This window comes from Camellia sinensis, chromosome 7 (genome assembly GCF_055761805.1).
Source record: "Camellia sinensis isolate YWXY chromosome 7, ASM5576180v1, whole genome shotgun sequence".
Lineage (NCBI taxonomy): Eukaryota > Viridiplantae > Streptophyta > Magnoliopsida > Ericales > Theaceae > Camellia > Camellia sinensis.
Window position 1 is genome coordinate 1685877 of NC_138967.1, and position 15399 is coordinate 1701275.

Here is a 15399-nt window from a genome sequence, read left to right on the forward strand (position 1 = left end):
AATTGGAAGTGCTTTGTCAGTTTTTGCTTTTGTTTTGGGTTTGGAAACCTCATATTTTGAAGGCCTTTCCTTTTGCTCATTATGCATATCATCAGCATATATGACTGACTGAATCAGTGTATGGGTATCTTTAATATTTGCTGACTAGAAATCTTGTTTATGACAGACGTTGTTCGGTGAATTTAATATTAACAGATTGTAGTGTTGCTTATTGGATATCTTGTCTGTTATTTATTCAACACTTCATTTGTTTTGGTATAACATATTTTTTATAGGGAAAATGTTTTTGAAATTTTTTTTTTGGTTGCATTATTGAACATGATGTGCTAATGATTTGTGACAGTGGTAGTGTTGGTGTTGGTGTGTGGTGGTGGCAACAGTTACGACAATGGGGTGGTGGTGATTGTGAGGTGGCAGTGGAGGAGGGGGTGTTAAGTTGATTATAAAATGAGAGTACCATTCATAAATTGTATATGCCCAACCCCCCAAAAATGTAAAGAAATTTATATGTATATTTGTGATCATCAAATTAAAGCACTCATGTAACTTAATTTTTAAAAAGGAAATTTCAATTAGTAAATAATAAAAATGACATTTGAAACATTGGGTTTAATGAATGAATGCGAGGAAAAAAAATCCAAAATCAAACCTTAAAAAGAAAGGGCAACAAATACAAAAAATGCATTTACAACAAAATGGTATTCAAAAATTGAAAATCATGAGCCAAGATTTTCTCAAAAAAAGAAACCAGCTGTTACGGAAATCTCATTAAATCAAATTTAAATGTTATAAATGGATAGTAAATAAATAAATGAAAGTCATTACAGAGTGGAATAGTTAAATACTGCCTACAAAAAATAAATAAAAAAAACAAAATCCAAAGAGCAATATTGGTTAGTAAATAGTGACCACCGTCCGATTAGACAATTGCCACCTGGACGGTTCTAATCTGTCTGTCTTCCCGCGCAGATTGGAAGACTTCCCTCCAAATTGCAAGCAGCCACAACAGAAGAAGAAGAAGAAGAAGAAGAAGAAGAACCCTAGAAAATCTCAGTGTGAGTCCGTACATTTCCACATCAATTCAGCCTCCAGGTATTGTTCTAATTCTTGTTGCTTATTAATATTGCTGATTTGTTTTACGCTTGTTTGCTGAGAAAATGATAGGGAAATTTAGACCCTAATGACAAAATTTGTTCCGAGATTTCCAGTTTTGTGTGTGTGTGTGTGTGTTTTCTTAGCAACCAAACAGAGAACTACGGATCTGTTGTAAATATTTCTTCTTATTATAGTTTTTTACCGGGTCATTCTTATATCTTTTATTTATTGATTTTTGTCAATTTTTTAGGTTATGTTTTATTCCTGTAAATATCAAACAAACTGCTTGAGAAAGGAAACCACTTTTTTCAATTGTTTTGTATCCTTTTCTCTCGTTTCTCCTGAGCACCAAACAGAGGTTTAAGGCTTTTTTTTTTTAATTATTTAATTATTTTGTTTTGTTTTTCAGAGGCCTTACTGCATTCACGTTTTGTGTGTTGTTTGTCTGTCAGACGGAAACGTTTTGTTAGTTATGTCGGGTAATCGTGAAATTGATGATGGTCCTGATACCGAAATGAGTGGCTACTTTTTTGGCAATGAATGCTACGGCGGAGAGAGTAATGATGATGATGATGATGATGACGGTGATGGTGATGGTGATATGAATGCTGTTGATGAAGAGGAAATTAGCAGAATTCTTGCAAAGTTAGTCTGCACTGATGATGACTTTACGCCTAGGGTTGTAGAAGATCAATCCTTCCTAAACTTTGCACATTCCCTCAATCCTCTGGCCAAATTGGGAAGTGTTGAAACTCTCAAAAGCAATTGTTTGGAGTTCTACAGGGAAGAGAAAGTGAAGATTAAACATATTTTGGAAAAATATGATGGGCAGATTAGCCTTTCGGTTGACATATTAAGGAGTCCGTCCAGGCAAGAATATATGTGTCTAACCACACATTTTATTGATGATAAGTGGAAACTCAAGAAATGGGTTATCATTTGTCGTGTTCTTTTGAAGGATGTGCTTCCAAAAGCCATCCAGAAGTCGCTTACATATTGGAACGTAGGAAGCAAGATCTCCACGATCACTTTGAAACATAACAGTTACAACGATGAAACAGTTGAGATGGTGAAAGATCACATTCAGAAATCGAAGACGCTTCAACTTAATGGTCAGCTATTTCATGTCCATTGTTGTGCCGACTTGTTTAATGAAATGGTGCAAGGTGCGTTTGATGAAATATCTAAAATTATTGACAAAGTTCAGGAGCTAATTAGTTGGGGGAATTCGTTGCCTTTGTGGTATATCACGACCTCAAGGCTAGAGAGTGCTTTAGAGTTGGAGTCTATGGGAGAATTTTCTTCACAAAAAGTGCTTGATGCTTATGATGTACCATCTGCTGATGAATGGGAGAAAGTTCGACTGATTTGTAAACTCGTGGACAAAATGCACAAGGTAGCAAAAATGTTGTTTGAGACAAAGTATCCAACTGCTAGCATATATCTTGGTAATCTTCAAGAGCTTCGTATGAGTCTGACTCGGGAGGCTTCAAGCTCAGATAGTTTCATTAGTGCTGTTGCTGAGAAAATGCTTAAGCAGTTTGATGAGTATTGGAAGGATATGTATTTGGTGTTGGCATTAGCTACAGTAATGGATCCCCAGTGTAAGATGAAGTACATAGAATACTTATCTATGAAAGATGAGGGTGGTAACAATGTTACCTCGCAAGTTTCAACCATCTTGAAGGCCATTTGCACCCTTTTTGATGATTATTCAACCCATTTTCTTGGAAAGGTAAACTCAGCAAGCGATTCAACTTCTTCAGGCTCTGAAGAGGTGGAATGTCCTGATTCTGACTCTAAAGAGGAGGTTCCTGTGACCAAAAAAAGTAAGATTCAAGAGGTTTCTATACAAGTTGAGGAAGGACCTATCAATCCAAATCGTTCTAGTCATTTGCAAGACTATCAACAGTTTATCCAATCTACTAGTCAGCCTCCCAAGTCAGAACTAGATTGGTATTTGGAGGAACCAGTCTTACCTTGGAGTGACCATTTCAACATATTAAAATGGTGGAGAGCTGCAAGTCCCAAGTATCCTGTCCTCTCCTGGATGGCTCGTGATCTTTTGTCAATTCCATTATCCGTTGTAACTTCATATGATGCCTATTATACCAAGGAAAGAGAAATTGATCGGCGTCTTATTTCTTCAGGGCCAGTTGTAATGAATGCCTTGATGTGTACTCGAAGTTGGCATCGAAAGCACTAAACATCTACCTTCAGGGTGCGTAATTTTACTTTCCATTCATGCACTTTCATTTTTTTTTGCAAATTCAATTACACATGGTTATCACCACACCAACTACCTTCAGGGTGCGTAATTCTCAATGTTGACAACAGGTACTCCTTTTGGTTGTTGCTGCTGTTTCAGGACTGCTAATCATTATCATTTGGCCAACATGAGAAATTATTTTGTTTTGTCTGTTTTGTTTGATAAGCTCCAGTCATATATGGATGCTGAATTTTTGCTCATTGGAGCTCTTAACTGATGCTTTAATTTTTGGGATTCTAAACAGTCTATGAATAGCTTATGGTATTTCATATGGTACCCTTTAAATTTGTTTGCCTAAAGTAAGGTTAATTGAATCTTTCTTAACTTGGATGCTAATTGAATCAGCCTTTTGTTTGATAAACCTTGGTGTTTCTTTTGTTTAATTTTTTATTTTATTTTATTTTTATGCAGATGAATCAAATAAGAAATTCAAAAGTGGCTAGGTTTTCAACTGAATTCTCAACAGTCACATAGGATTTAATAGCCATGCTAGATCTGGACCTTTATCTTACGTTAAACCTCTTTCTAATTTTATGAGATGAAGAAAAAGATTTATTATTTCATTCATATGAAAGATAATGTAGCCAAGCACAATCAATTTAGATTACCCCCCTGTATATCTTTGAGTTGGAAAACCAGATAATTATGGGGTTATGGTGAGTGGGACTACACTTGATCTATCATGTGTCATTGTGTTTGTGTGCGAGGAACATATTACTATTTGAGTTCTGTTGTCACCTCCAATTTAAAAAGACACCTAGTATTGGTTTTACATGAGAATATTATTCAATGTATTTGGTTTTAGTTTTCTGAAAATTGAGTTTTTTGTTTTTCGTGTTTTTTTTTTTTTTTGTTTTTAGTGAATATTTTTTAAATTTTAAGTAATTTTTTTACTTTTTTAGTTGCACCTTATTTAGATATATCTAAATAGTAAAATATTTGTGAAAAAATATTTTAAAAAATTAATAAATACACAAAAATACGAAAAATGTATTGAATTTTTGTATTTTTTAAAAATATTTTTTAGTATTTAGTGTATTTTTTGAAGATTTTTTTTTTACAAATATTATACTTGTTAAGTGTATTTACGTTAGGTGTGTCTAAATTTTTTTTTTATAAAAAAATTGCTTAAAATATTAAAAAAATTCATTGAAAACATTAAAATACAGAAAATAAAAAAGTAGAATTTTCTGAAAAACAGAACCAAAAAAAAATTATTCACCCAAAAAAATTGGTTTTTCCTTTTGAGGAAATCTCTAGTTCTTTAATGGCCTACTGTTTGTTGGTAAATGTTGTTTCAAAATGCTAAATAATCTGAAAGACTGTACAGTACAAGGGTGTTGAAATGTAGGAGAAGTCACAGAAAGAGCATGAGCCTGCATGCTGTCTACGAACCATATTGTATTGTTTTGAAGTTTGTCCGAAGCTGATTTTGTGCTCAGTTTGTTGACATTCTTCAGTCTCTTACTATACTGCACGATATGTGCCTTTTTGAGTATCTCTCTATACAAGCTTTTCGTGTTGGCTTGATTTTGATTGCATTGGATTCATCTGCTCTGGTCTCATATCACTTGTTGATTTGCTAGAATTGGTCGTGGGTTTGGGTTACACAAACATCTTTTTTTCCAATTCTTTCAACTGTATGATATGGGGGGGTGAGTGGACCATTTATATTTGACTATAATGTAACGAACGCAACTAAAGTGGATTTGCTTTTCTAATCCACAAGGTAATAATGGCAAGTTGAATGGCTAGAAGTTTTCTCAACGCTCTGACCTAAAGATTCCTTTCGAGGGTCGATGCTTTGTCTGGCCCATCCAATGTGTGCCATTAAATTAAGATAAAGCAGAAAACATTTTTTTATGGCAACTCATTAGTCACCGTGTGTGTAGAGATGCCAACAGGAAGGGACGTGAGCGGCTTTGCAGTGTTTTTTGCCCCCCCCCCCCCAATCATATATCATATCGGGGGAGGCAGCGGGACAAAGCGGGGGTAGATTAATAATGATTTAAATATGGTGAGAATGAAAATAATATAAAATGATAAATAAATTAGTGAAAATGAAGGGAAATTCTATGATACACATCTCATTTAGGTGTGTATTATATAATTAGTTATGACTTCTTATGATTTTTATTTTAATTATGACTGAAAAGATTTTTGATTATGCATCAAGTGGTGTGTAGTTATAATCCTTAATTATTATTCATTGTGATGTTAGTTATGACATTAGTACAAACTCAAAACATTCTTTTTAACTAATTAGTTGACATTTATGATCAGTCCAATGGAAGTTTATGTCTACCTTTATAAGCTAGCTTATGAACTGCACTCAATATAGTGTTTAGGGTGATCCAATGCACAATACTTCCCACTATTCTAAGGTTTAGAAAGAAAAAAAAAAAAATGCAGTCTTACCCATGGTGTCATTCTTAGATTTACTTCTTTTATTTTTTATTTTGTCTTAATCAAAGAATGCTACAATCATTGTAAATTGTAAACTCAGCTGGCTGCTCTTTGTGTATTCACTTCATAAATTTTCTTGGTGTTTTTTTTTTTTTTTTTTTTTTTTTTCCAAATTTTAATTTACGATTCAACAATATTGGCCAATGTAGTGGAGGCATATGCAAACTTTAATGGGAGTATGTGTAAGATTAAAATACAAACTCTAGTCTAGTGGAGGTTTGTATGTGTAAGATTAAAAAACAATGATTGAAAGCTAAGTTGGGTTAGGAGAATCGATCATTTTTAATGCGTAGATGGGAATGGATAATCTTTGCACTCATAAATTTAATGCTGTCCTTTGTTTTTCCTTAACAGCTCAGCTTGGTGTTTGGCCAGGTTTAAATTGCTGCATTGTTGCCAAGTACTTACCGAACTTTTCTATCTTTGTTATTTGCATCATCATCAACCACTCTAATTATAATAATAATAACAATAGCCTAGTAGATAACTCCCAATGTTGCTCTTCAATATGTCGTCACATTTGGTCCTACAATAACATGTTATATTCTAAATCTTGTCTTTAGCGTAGAAGGATCTCTTTATCTACATCCTGATTAATTAAGGCATTAGTGGTATTTGATACAGTGATCGAGTTGTTTATTAGAATTTATGCATATTTGGTGTAGCTTATAACTCTCTCTCTCTCTCTCTCCCTCTCTCTCTCATTTTGTCAAAAAATTAGGTTCAACTTCTACTTATAGTTTATAAGGTTAAAAAAATTAATCTAAATTGACCATTGACATGTGTACTTACCATAATCTCACTATTTTATACACAATATGTGAGTGTGGGCATCCATGCATTAAAAAATTATGAAAGTCTTTTTACCATAATCTATTCATTTTACCAAATTTCAGTTTGCAAAAGAAATTGCACTAAGTTGGGCATTGTCATGTGTAATACAATAATCTCTCTACTGTATATACAATATGTGAGTGTGTATTTACGTATTGAAAAAGAATGGATAGTTTTGATGGCTATCTAATTAACTTTTCTATTAAGCTTTTTGTTTTATTATACTTGTGAATGAGTAAGCAAAGAAAGCTTATGAGGTAATTAATTAGGTTTGGCCTTAAACAAATGAATTGGAATTGTGATGAGGTTTTGTACTCAATTTTGTATTTTATTAGAGGTTGAAATTTCAGACCCCATCTTAATCTCCGATAGCAACCTCAAGCAATATGAGCACCTAATGGTCCTATGTCAGCAACCATATTGTGATCAAACGTGGCACTTACTTCAATCACAAGAATGTTTAATATAATTTATAAAATATATGGTCCAATTAAAAACCCTAAATTAATCAAATTAGCTGAATTGATCACACTCTTATATACTTCAATCTAAGACATCAAGAAGTTAATATTTGTCAATAAATTATTTGACACAATTATTCTTGTATTTGCAATTAATCTCTTATAAATTGACAAAATAAAAATAAAAATAAAAAATCCTAAACTCTTTTAGGGAACATATTTGCTTTGATATAACCAACACAACTCATTTATTTAGATTTATTAATTCATAAGATTGTTCATCTCAATTAAAATTATCACATCAACAAATGAAACTAAACGAGCAAAGGAGTACATGTGATCTGAATTTGCCTTAAAATGGTAAGTAGTTCATTCATAATTGTTTATTCAATTATTATTCTAAACATTGTCCTCTATCTAATTATGATTTTTAATTAGAATATGATATAACAAATGAAGCGGTCATTATTCTTCTAAACATTGTTCTCTATCCAATGATTTTTATTTTTAATTAATACAATAAAACTTAATAAATTATAACTGCGATAAAGATAAAATTCATCATGTTAGTATATTATTGTATATTAGTATATTAGTGTTAGTATCTTTAGTATATTATGTACATTTAGTAGTGTTAGTCATAATTGTTAGTGTGTCATTATGTCTAACTTTCATAATGAGTGTTCCCCCTTTGCTTTATGCTTTCGGTGCTAATTGACACCCTATGTATCTTTACCTCTCTATAAAAGAGAGTGCACATCTCCTTGTAATAAATACAATAACATACATCAATCAATAATATACATCAATTTATTTTAATACATCATATCAATAATACAAAAAACTCAAAGTAAGAAAGAAGCTCCAAATAAATGTATGAAAAAAGGAAGATAAGCTATTCCATGTTTATGAGAGATGCATAATTATTATTATTATTATTCACTTTTTGTTGGCAAAAAAAAGGGAAAACGGTTTGTGAAATATACATAAATAGGGGCAAATTAGTAAATTAGCTTTGGAATGGTGGGAAACGAAACGACAAAGCAATTCAACTAAGGACTAACCTGTTCTCACAATTCCCGCACTAAAAGCTCTCTCTCTCTCTCTCTCTAGAATCTCTATATAACGCTCTACGCTTGTAATTTGGGTCCTCATCCCATCTTTCTTACAACAAACAGCAAACCCTAATTCTCCAAAATCTACCCAACTTTCTCTCTCAATCGATTACCATAGTCTCAGAAGAATAAGAAGAAGAAAAGAGAATCAATGGTGGCCGGAGCAGAGATATTGTGTCAACAGAGCATATCTGTGCTCGATGTTCAGTACCGTTGCGTCCCCAAACCGATCGAGAACCACTTCTTGGACGTCTCTTCTACTACGCCCCCTCCGATCTTTCGTGAAGTTCGCTCTTCCGATTCGCTCTCCATCTCCAGCTCTGAATCGGTAGGTTTCAATTCTCCCCAATTCACTCTCAATTGGATTCTTGATTTATTACATGGCTGTTTGTTTGTATAGGATTTTAGATATGAGGGTGCAAGTGGGTTTGTATTTACTTCTTGATTGCAATCAATCAAACCTATTTGGCAAAATATATATATATATATATATATATAGAAAGAAAGAAAGACGCAGAGAGCTTGTTTTGTTGGTAAGTTGAATTTTTTTTTGCATTGGCAGATAAGGAAATATGTAAACAAAATTAATAGGTTAGAACTAGTGGATTATTTTCTTGGTGGCTTTTCTTCATAATTAGGCAGATTGTCCCTTTACAATCTTTTAATTATTCTATAAGGCTTAAGCTCTACAAGTAAAACATATTCTTATTATTGTTTAATAAGTAGTTTCATTCTCGGTAATCTTTGATTTGTTTAGTTTCAACCAAGTTGTAGTGCTTATTGGGCATGTTTGATTACAAGGATTATAGCATAGGACTGGGATTGTTAGTCCATGGACTCTCAATCCCATGTTTGATTTACGGCTGATATTCAATCAGATGAAATTAGCGAATTTTTAATATTGAGAGGGGCTGAGGGTCATATGAAAGAAAAAAACAAAATGAATACATAATAAATGGTTATCGCACTAATTTAATTGGATAACTAATTCTACACTAATTCATGAAATTATTAATCATTTCACTATTAATCCTGTTAATCAGACAAGGCCATTATGTTTTGAAAGAGTGGATTATGTGTTCCTCTGGGTTGTTGTAACAGTTTTTGTACTGGTTTGTTGTTTACTTGGTCTTGACATATATTTGGGAATGCGTTAACCTTAATATCTTCTTCTTTAACAGGTTGTGAGCTGCTTAAGTAGTTTTCAAACTAATGTTATTGAGACTTCCACCATCAAGTTTGCTCCGAGCATTCGTTCAGGTAGCCACACAGACAAAGGATGTCGGAAATCCAATGAAGATGAACACATTTGCGTTGATAATCTATCTGCACACTTGGACTATCTGTTTGGGTACCCTTTGCCCAGTGCTTTTTATGCTGTTTTTGATGGACATGGAGGGTCCAATGCTGCAGCAGCTTATGTTAAGGAGAATGCTATGAAATTATTTTTTGAAGATGCTAACTTGCCGCCAACATCTGATATTGATGATGCTTTCTTGGAAAAGTTGAAGAATTCTCATCACAGAGCATTTCTACTGGCTGACCAAGCATTGGCCAGTGAATGTAGTGTTCCAGATTCTTGTGGAACAACAGCACTGACTGCCCTTGTACTTGGCAGGCATCTAATGGTAGCCAATGCTGGTGATTGTCGTGCAGTTCTCTGCAGGAAAGGAGTAGCAGTGCAAATGTCCCAAGACCATAGGCCTAGTTATTCACCAGAATGCCAGAGAGTAGAGGAGCTAGGTGGCTACTTTGAGGATGGGTACCTTAATGGTGATCTCGCAGTCACCCGAGCCCTTGGAGACTGGTACATGAAATTTCCAATTGGGTCTTCATCACCTCTAACTGCCGAGCCAGAAGTTCAACAAATCATGTTAACAGAGGATGATGAATTCTTGATTGTTGCTTGTGATGGGATCTGGGATGTTATGTCAAACGAGCATGCAGTCAGCTTGGTTCGCCGTGCACTAAGGCGTCACAACGACCCACAACAGTGTGCCAGAGAACTTGTGAATGAGGCTTTACGATTGAATACAGCTGACAATCTCACTGCGATCATTGTGTGCTTTACTTCTGTTTGTCATGAGTCAACTCCTCAGCAGAGGCAAAAGTTGAGGTGCTGCAGCCTGTCTGAGGAGGCCAGGAATAGGTTGAGGAGCTTGCTAGAAGGCAACTGAATAAAACAAATCAATTCCTAGCACAAAACCTACAGAATGAAAAGTGTAAATGCAGATTTTTTTACTGAGGTTTTCTGTTGCGGAAAAGATTGTCAATCTGTTTGTGGCTACTTCAGATGTGTTAGAAAAAGCTGCCAGCAATTTTGTAGGGTGAGCAGGTCGGTGGGTTGGGGTGATTGTGTGGCGGATACAGCTTTGGATTATATGTTACTTTGAGTTGTTCAAGTGTTCAAAGGTTCACACAGAAATTTGCTTCCTATTCTCATCCCTCATTTCATAATTTATATGCAATCACAGCAATCGTTTTCGATAATTTCCTTGAGTTTATAGATGGTTGAGATTTATTCATTCTAGCTCGGTGCCCCATTTATTTGAATCGCAGTTAATGGAGTGAGCTTCTCTAGTGTTCCAACTGGTACTAATAAACTGAAATAAGCTCTTGTGATGATTTGGAAAATTCAGCCATAGTCCCACATTCAAATTTTATTGCCAAAAAATAAAAAATAACAAATAAAAATAAAGGAAGAAGAAGAAAAGCAAAGAAAAAGAAGATACCCTTGAAAATTGTCCTCTTTAAATTTGTCAGTGATGTAAATACCAATTTATATGATCAAACTACCCCCAACACTGACATTCTTGGATTGTTAAGTAGCTTCCATTTTAGAATTATTTCAAAATTTTAAAATAATTATCACTTTTTATCTATATATTTGTTTGTAATAAAAATTGAAAATTTTCAAATTAGCTCAATGAAATCTATCAAACAATATTTATGTTGAATATGAAATTTGTCATTATCAAATTGGACAATCTGAAATCTGCCTTTACACTTCAGGAATTACATACCAATCTTGCAAACAATGAACAATGCTTCAACCGTGGGAAAAAGTTTACTAGACACAAGCATAAAACCAAACTTTTTGCTGCATTAGCTTTACAAGAAAATGCTAGTGAAACAAGAAACAACTGTGCCTACCAATATATAAGCACACCAGTCTTTAATGTGAACATCATTTTATACAAGTTCTCAAGACTAATTCATCATATACCACCAGTAAGAAGATCAACCATTCTACGCGTACTTAAAAACCTATCTTCTAAGTCAATAATTTTTAATTTTGTTTTTGTTAATTCCTAATTATTTATCATGATTATCAGAATCTCGATCCAGATCGTAAGATCTTACGACTTCAGTTGGACCAAACGATTCAAATCACATTAGAATCTTAAAATAATTACGATCCAAGTCATAAGATGATATAAAATTACATACGATTCCGATTCTATTACAATCCCGATCCTACCAATTTGTTTTGTTATTATTTATTTCTTATATATGTGTGTATCTATATAAAAAATTAACATAGAATATACATTATATCAAATTTATCAATTTTCTTTATTCTTTTTAAAATTATGTAACAAAGATTATCATTATCGATAATTTTTTATTTTATTTTGCATTAAAAGTAAGATCTTATGATTCTTGATCTGATCCACAAGTCAAGTCTCTCCCAACGATCCTACCTGGATCCCGATTTTAACAATTTTGTTACTTATAAAGAAACATGTGGTGCCAATCAATTCCTGCCCGCTTGTAACTTTGAGAATGATGGAAGAGCCTTGAACAAGACGGCGTTCATATGTTCACATGCAGATGGTTATGATCTGAAGATTTTGGTATCTCATCAAACATTCCCAATACTTATTCATAGAAAGAACATATCGAAATGTTCATGGTACAGACAAATAAGTTTGCCATTTCAGATTTTGTTGATCCAAATATAGCAACTTTCATTAAGAAACAAAAGCAGAAAGACTCGAATAGAGACCATCACCCTTTTGGTTCACAGCTGGACTGGTTCGGGTTTGTAGTCAACAACAAGTAATTTCTCCAAAACAGGGCGAAGTACATTCGCAAATTCAACATGAGTTGGATGAGAAATGTACTCTGCAATGCCTTCTACGGTCTCAAAGGTTAACTCGAAAACATGAGTGAAACCTTGCTGCAGGTTCTCAATGCTGATGTCCTTTCCCCTGTTAATAGTACAACAAATAAATTAAGGAGAATTGGTAAATGCCATATTTCATGTTTAAATCACCAAAATTTGTTATATTCCTAGTTCACTAGAAATATAGCCAAATGCATCAATGGTTCAACAATTTGCACATTCTTCATCATATACACATGCCATGAAGAACATTCTCTATGAAAGAGAGGGAGAGTTTTGACTATAGAGCACAAAGACAGACAGTCTAACAGTCATTTTTTAGATATGTTGGTGGAGATATACTAGAACTTCGATTTGCTTCGGAATTTTGGGAAGAAGTTGGGAAAGCATTATTTTTTTTTTCTTCCTTTTTCTTTTAGATACATTTTGAAAAGTTCAATTGATTTCACAGATCTTATTTAAACTCCAAAAGCATTTAGTGCGACATATTGTCCAAATGGTGTGAGTGATCATAATAAACAAGAAAGATTGACATTATATTATAATGGGAAGTCAGGTTGAGCTCTACCAAAAATATGGATGAACAACCCAATAAAACAGTGATTTTTGGCCTATTAACAGGACCACAAAAGCATCTTTTTTTCTTTTTTAAGGTACTTAGGAAAGTCTGACCACAAAAGCATCATAGCAATAAAATTGGCAACAAAAAGGTTCTGCTACAGATAAATCCAATTCTTAAAAAAAAAAAAAAAGAAAAAAAAGATTGGAATTGATCATTTTGCCCCTCAAAACCTCAGATTATACTGTTTTTAACCATAGAAAGATGTAAAAATTTCATAAAGATAGGCATGATATCCGTTCAAATCTACCTACAGCAACAAAATTGAGAGAAACCCATATGTTGTCCACAAAATGTGCAAACCCAGAAAGTAATTGTAGAGAACACAGAACAAACAACAAAATAAGAATACCCACCCACACGCACACTCTCATAATCTATTCAAATCCAGCTACTACAACAAAATTGAGAGATAACCCATATTTGGAGAATTCTATTATACACCATCCATACCATATGCACCCTTTAGTATCTTATGCTATTTTCATTATTTTGAAATATTTAGTTATATTTTTTTATGTGTGGCTACGATTTTTTTTTTTTTTTAAAATTTTTTTAAGTTATAACTCAAGTTAGGATAAATTACAAACACATTTCTTGAGATTTACTTAAATTACGAACTACTCCTATGATTTTAGAGATTATATGTCCCCTAAGATTTTTAATTTTATAACATATAGGTCTTTTTATTAATAAATCATTAAGTTAATTACCAATTTTTAATAATGTTAAAATTTTATTTTAATTAATAATTCAAATAATTTTATTATTGTATAGGTGAACAGTTAAAAATTTTACTTTTTTAATGAATTATGTTAAATAAAACATTCTGATAGGAGATATTTATAATTTTTCAAACCACAAAAGCAAATTCGTATTTTAAACAAATTTTAAGATGTATTTGTAGCTTATCCCTCAAGTTATGTCATTTTTTGGTATAATTAAAAAGTGCATATGGTATACAACAACGTATATTCCTTCCTCCCATATTTTTATCTACAAATTTTGCAAACAGTCTCGATTTAGAGCACTAAATTAGAAGCTTTAAAAGATCACTAATAAAGTGGCAGTTTAAAGAGAAAAAAAAATAAAGTCCAAATTATCACATCAGTAGATTATGATGTCACGTGATTAGTGGTGCTAAATTTAGTGACGTGAAGCATTTTTGCAAAACCCAAAAAGTAAAGAACAAAACACAAAATAAGAAAATACACACACAGATATACATATACATTTATAGAAACATGTAGAGGGTGAGTGGTACCAGTGGAAAGACTTCAAGGGCTCGATGTGATGGACAAGTTTGGCGAAGTCCTTGATGAGTTGATCAATCTGGTCAGGTGGAATGTCATTTTTGAACTTGACTAGCAAGATGTGCTTCACCACTCCCTTTGGCCTGGCCTCTTCCTCCATTTTTCTCTCTTCTTCTTCTCACTCTTTTTTACTTGGTCCTCTTCACCGCTTCTTATATATGGTGAGGCTTTGGATTGTTTGGTAGTGATATCAACACGGACTTGCAGGTGTGACCGGTGAATTTTTAATTTATTTCCATATTAGGGTAAAATTTGTTTGGTAACAAATTTTTTAAAAAGAACATGATTTCCAAAAAATAGGGTGGATTTTAATTTATTCCCATATTAGGATAAATCTTGTTTGGTAACCAAACTTTTAAAAAGGACATGATTTCTAATAAATAGGGTGAATTTTTAATTTATTTCCATATTAGGATAAAACTTGTTTGGTAACAATTTTTTTTAAATAAACATGATTTTTAGTAAAGTTTTTAAATTTTTTTTTTTCTCTGTATGAAAATAAGATTATTTTATTATCAGAAAAACTTTGTTACACATTTTTTATTTAATTACAAAGAGTGGTCGGTTTCGATTATTCAAATCATTCATTTGTAAGTCTTTAATATATATTATCTATAAAAAAAACATTAGATTAATTTGATAATAGTAATATTATTATTTTATCGTGTTTATCTCTAAAAATTCACCTAGGGTGATCATAGATCCGTTCAACTTGCTCAACCCGACCGATTCGATCCAAGCTGATTGATTTTGGGAGCATGCATGTCTTTTGGCAGATGGATGCAGATGAAATATTTCAAAATCTGCATGGCGGATCAATCATCTCGCACCGTATGAATCTGATCTGCCCGTAGATGAAGTTCAAAACAAAAATAAAAAAGGAATTGCTAACAAGTAATAATATAGGATAGAAATAATAAAATATATATTTTTATGAAAATAGAAAACAATTCTTTAAAAATATGCATGCATGGTACCATGGTCTATTATAGACAAATAATATATATGTTTTCAAATTATTAGTTATTGGAGATTGTAAAAATAATGAATTATAATTCGAAAAAATGTTCAAAATTTATAAAGTTCAAACCACTAAAC

General features: G+C 32.8%; 3 protein-coding genes across 3 annotated transcripts; 2 read left to right on the plus strand and 1 right to left on the minus strand.

Moving 5' to 3' along the window:
* Positions 1 to 959: 959 nt before the first annotated feature.
* On the plus strand, positions 960 to 3725 carry LOC114313581 (zinc finger BED domain-containing protein RICESLEEPER 1). Its single transcript, XM_028259958.2, has 2 exons — positions 960 to 1092; positions 1548 to 3725. Exon 2 carries the CDS (start codon positions 1568 to 1570, stop codon positions 3299 to 3301), a length of 1734 nt encoding a protein of 577 aa, XP_028115759.2. The 5' UTR covers positions 960 to 1092; positions 1548 to 1567; the 3' UTR covers positions 3302 to 3725.
* A 4461-nt stretch (positions 3726 to 8186) lies between these two features.
* LOC114313583 (putative protein phosphatase 2C 13) lies at positions 8187 to 10730 on the plus strand. The gene is made up of 2 exons (XM_082877299.1): positions 8187 to 8568; positions 9422 to 10730. Exons 1-2 carry the CDS (start codon positions 8392 to 8394, stop codon positions 10415 to 10417), a joined length of 1173 nt encoding a protein of 390 aa, XP_082733425.1. The 5' UTR covers positions 8187 to 8391; the 3' UTR covers positions 10418 to 10730.
* Positions 10731 to 12100: 1370 nt separating this feature from the next.
* On the minus strand, positions 12101 to 14490 carry LOC114313584 (stress-response A/B barrel domain-containing protein HS1). Its single transcript, XM_028259965.2, has 2 exons — positions 14253 to 14490; positions 12101 to 12454 (listed from the first exon to the last, which is right to left on the minus strand). The coding sequence occupies exons 1-2, from the start codon at positions 14399 to 14401 to the stop codon at positions 12265 to 12267; spliced, it is 339 nt and encodes a 112-aa protein (XP_028115766.1). The 5' UTR covers positions 14402 to 14490; the 3' UTR covers positions 12101 to 12264.
* Between the last annotated feature and the right edge of the window lie 909 nt (positions 14491 to 15399).

What these genes read in the sequence shown, in the direction of transcription:
- LOC114313584 (XM_028259965.2), bottom strand. Translation starts at nt 14,401, where the DNA reads ATGGAGGAAGAGGCCAGGCCAAAGGGAGTGGTGAAGCACATCTTGCTA. An exon ending in CCCTTGAAGTCTTTCCACTG is followed by an intron (nt 12,455 to 14,252) that starts GTACCACTCACC and finishes TACTATTAACAG; the next exon opens with GGGAAAGGACATCAGCATTG.
- LOC114313583 (XM_082877299.1), top strand. Translation starts at nt 8,392, where the DNA reads ATGGTGGCCGGAGCAGAGATATTGTGTCAACAGAGCATATCTGTGCTC. An exon ending in CCATCTCCAGCTCTGAATCG is followed by an intron (nt 8,569 to 9,421) that starts GTAGGTTTCAAT and finishes CTTCTTTAACAG; the next exon opens with GTTGTGAGCTGCTTAAGTAG.
- LOC114313581 (XM_028259958.2), top strand. Translation starts at nt 1,568, where the DNA reads ATGTCGGGTAATCGTGAAATTGATGATGGTCCTGATACCGAAATGAGT.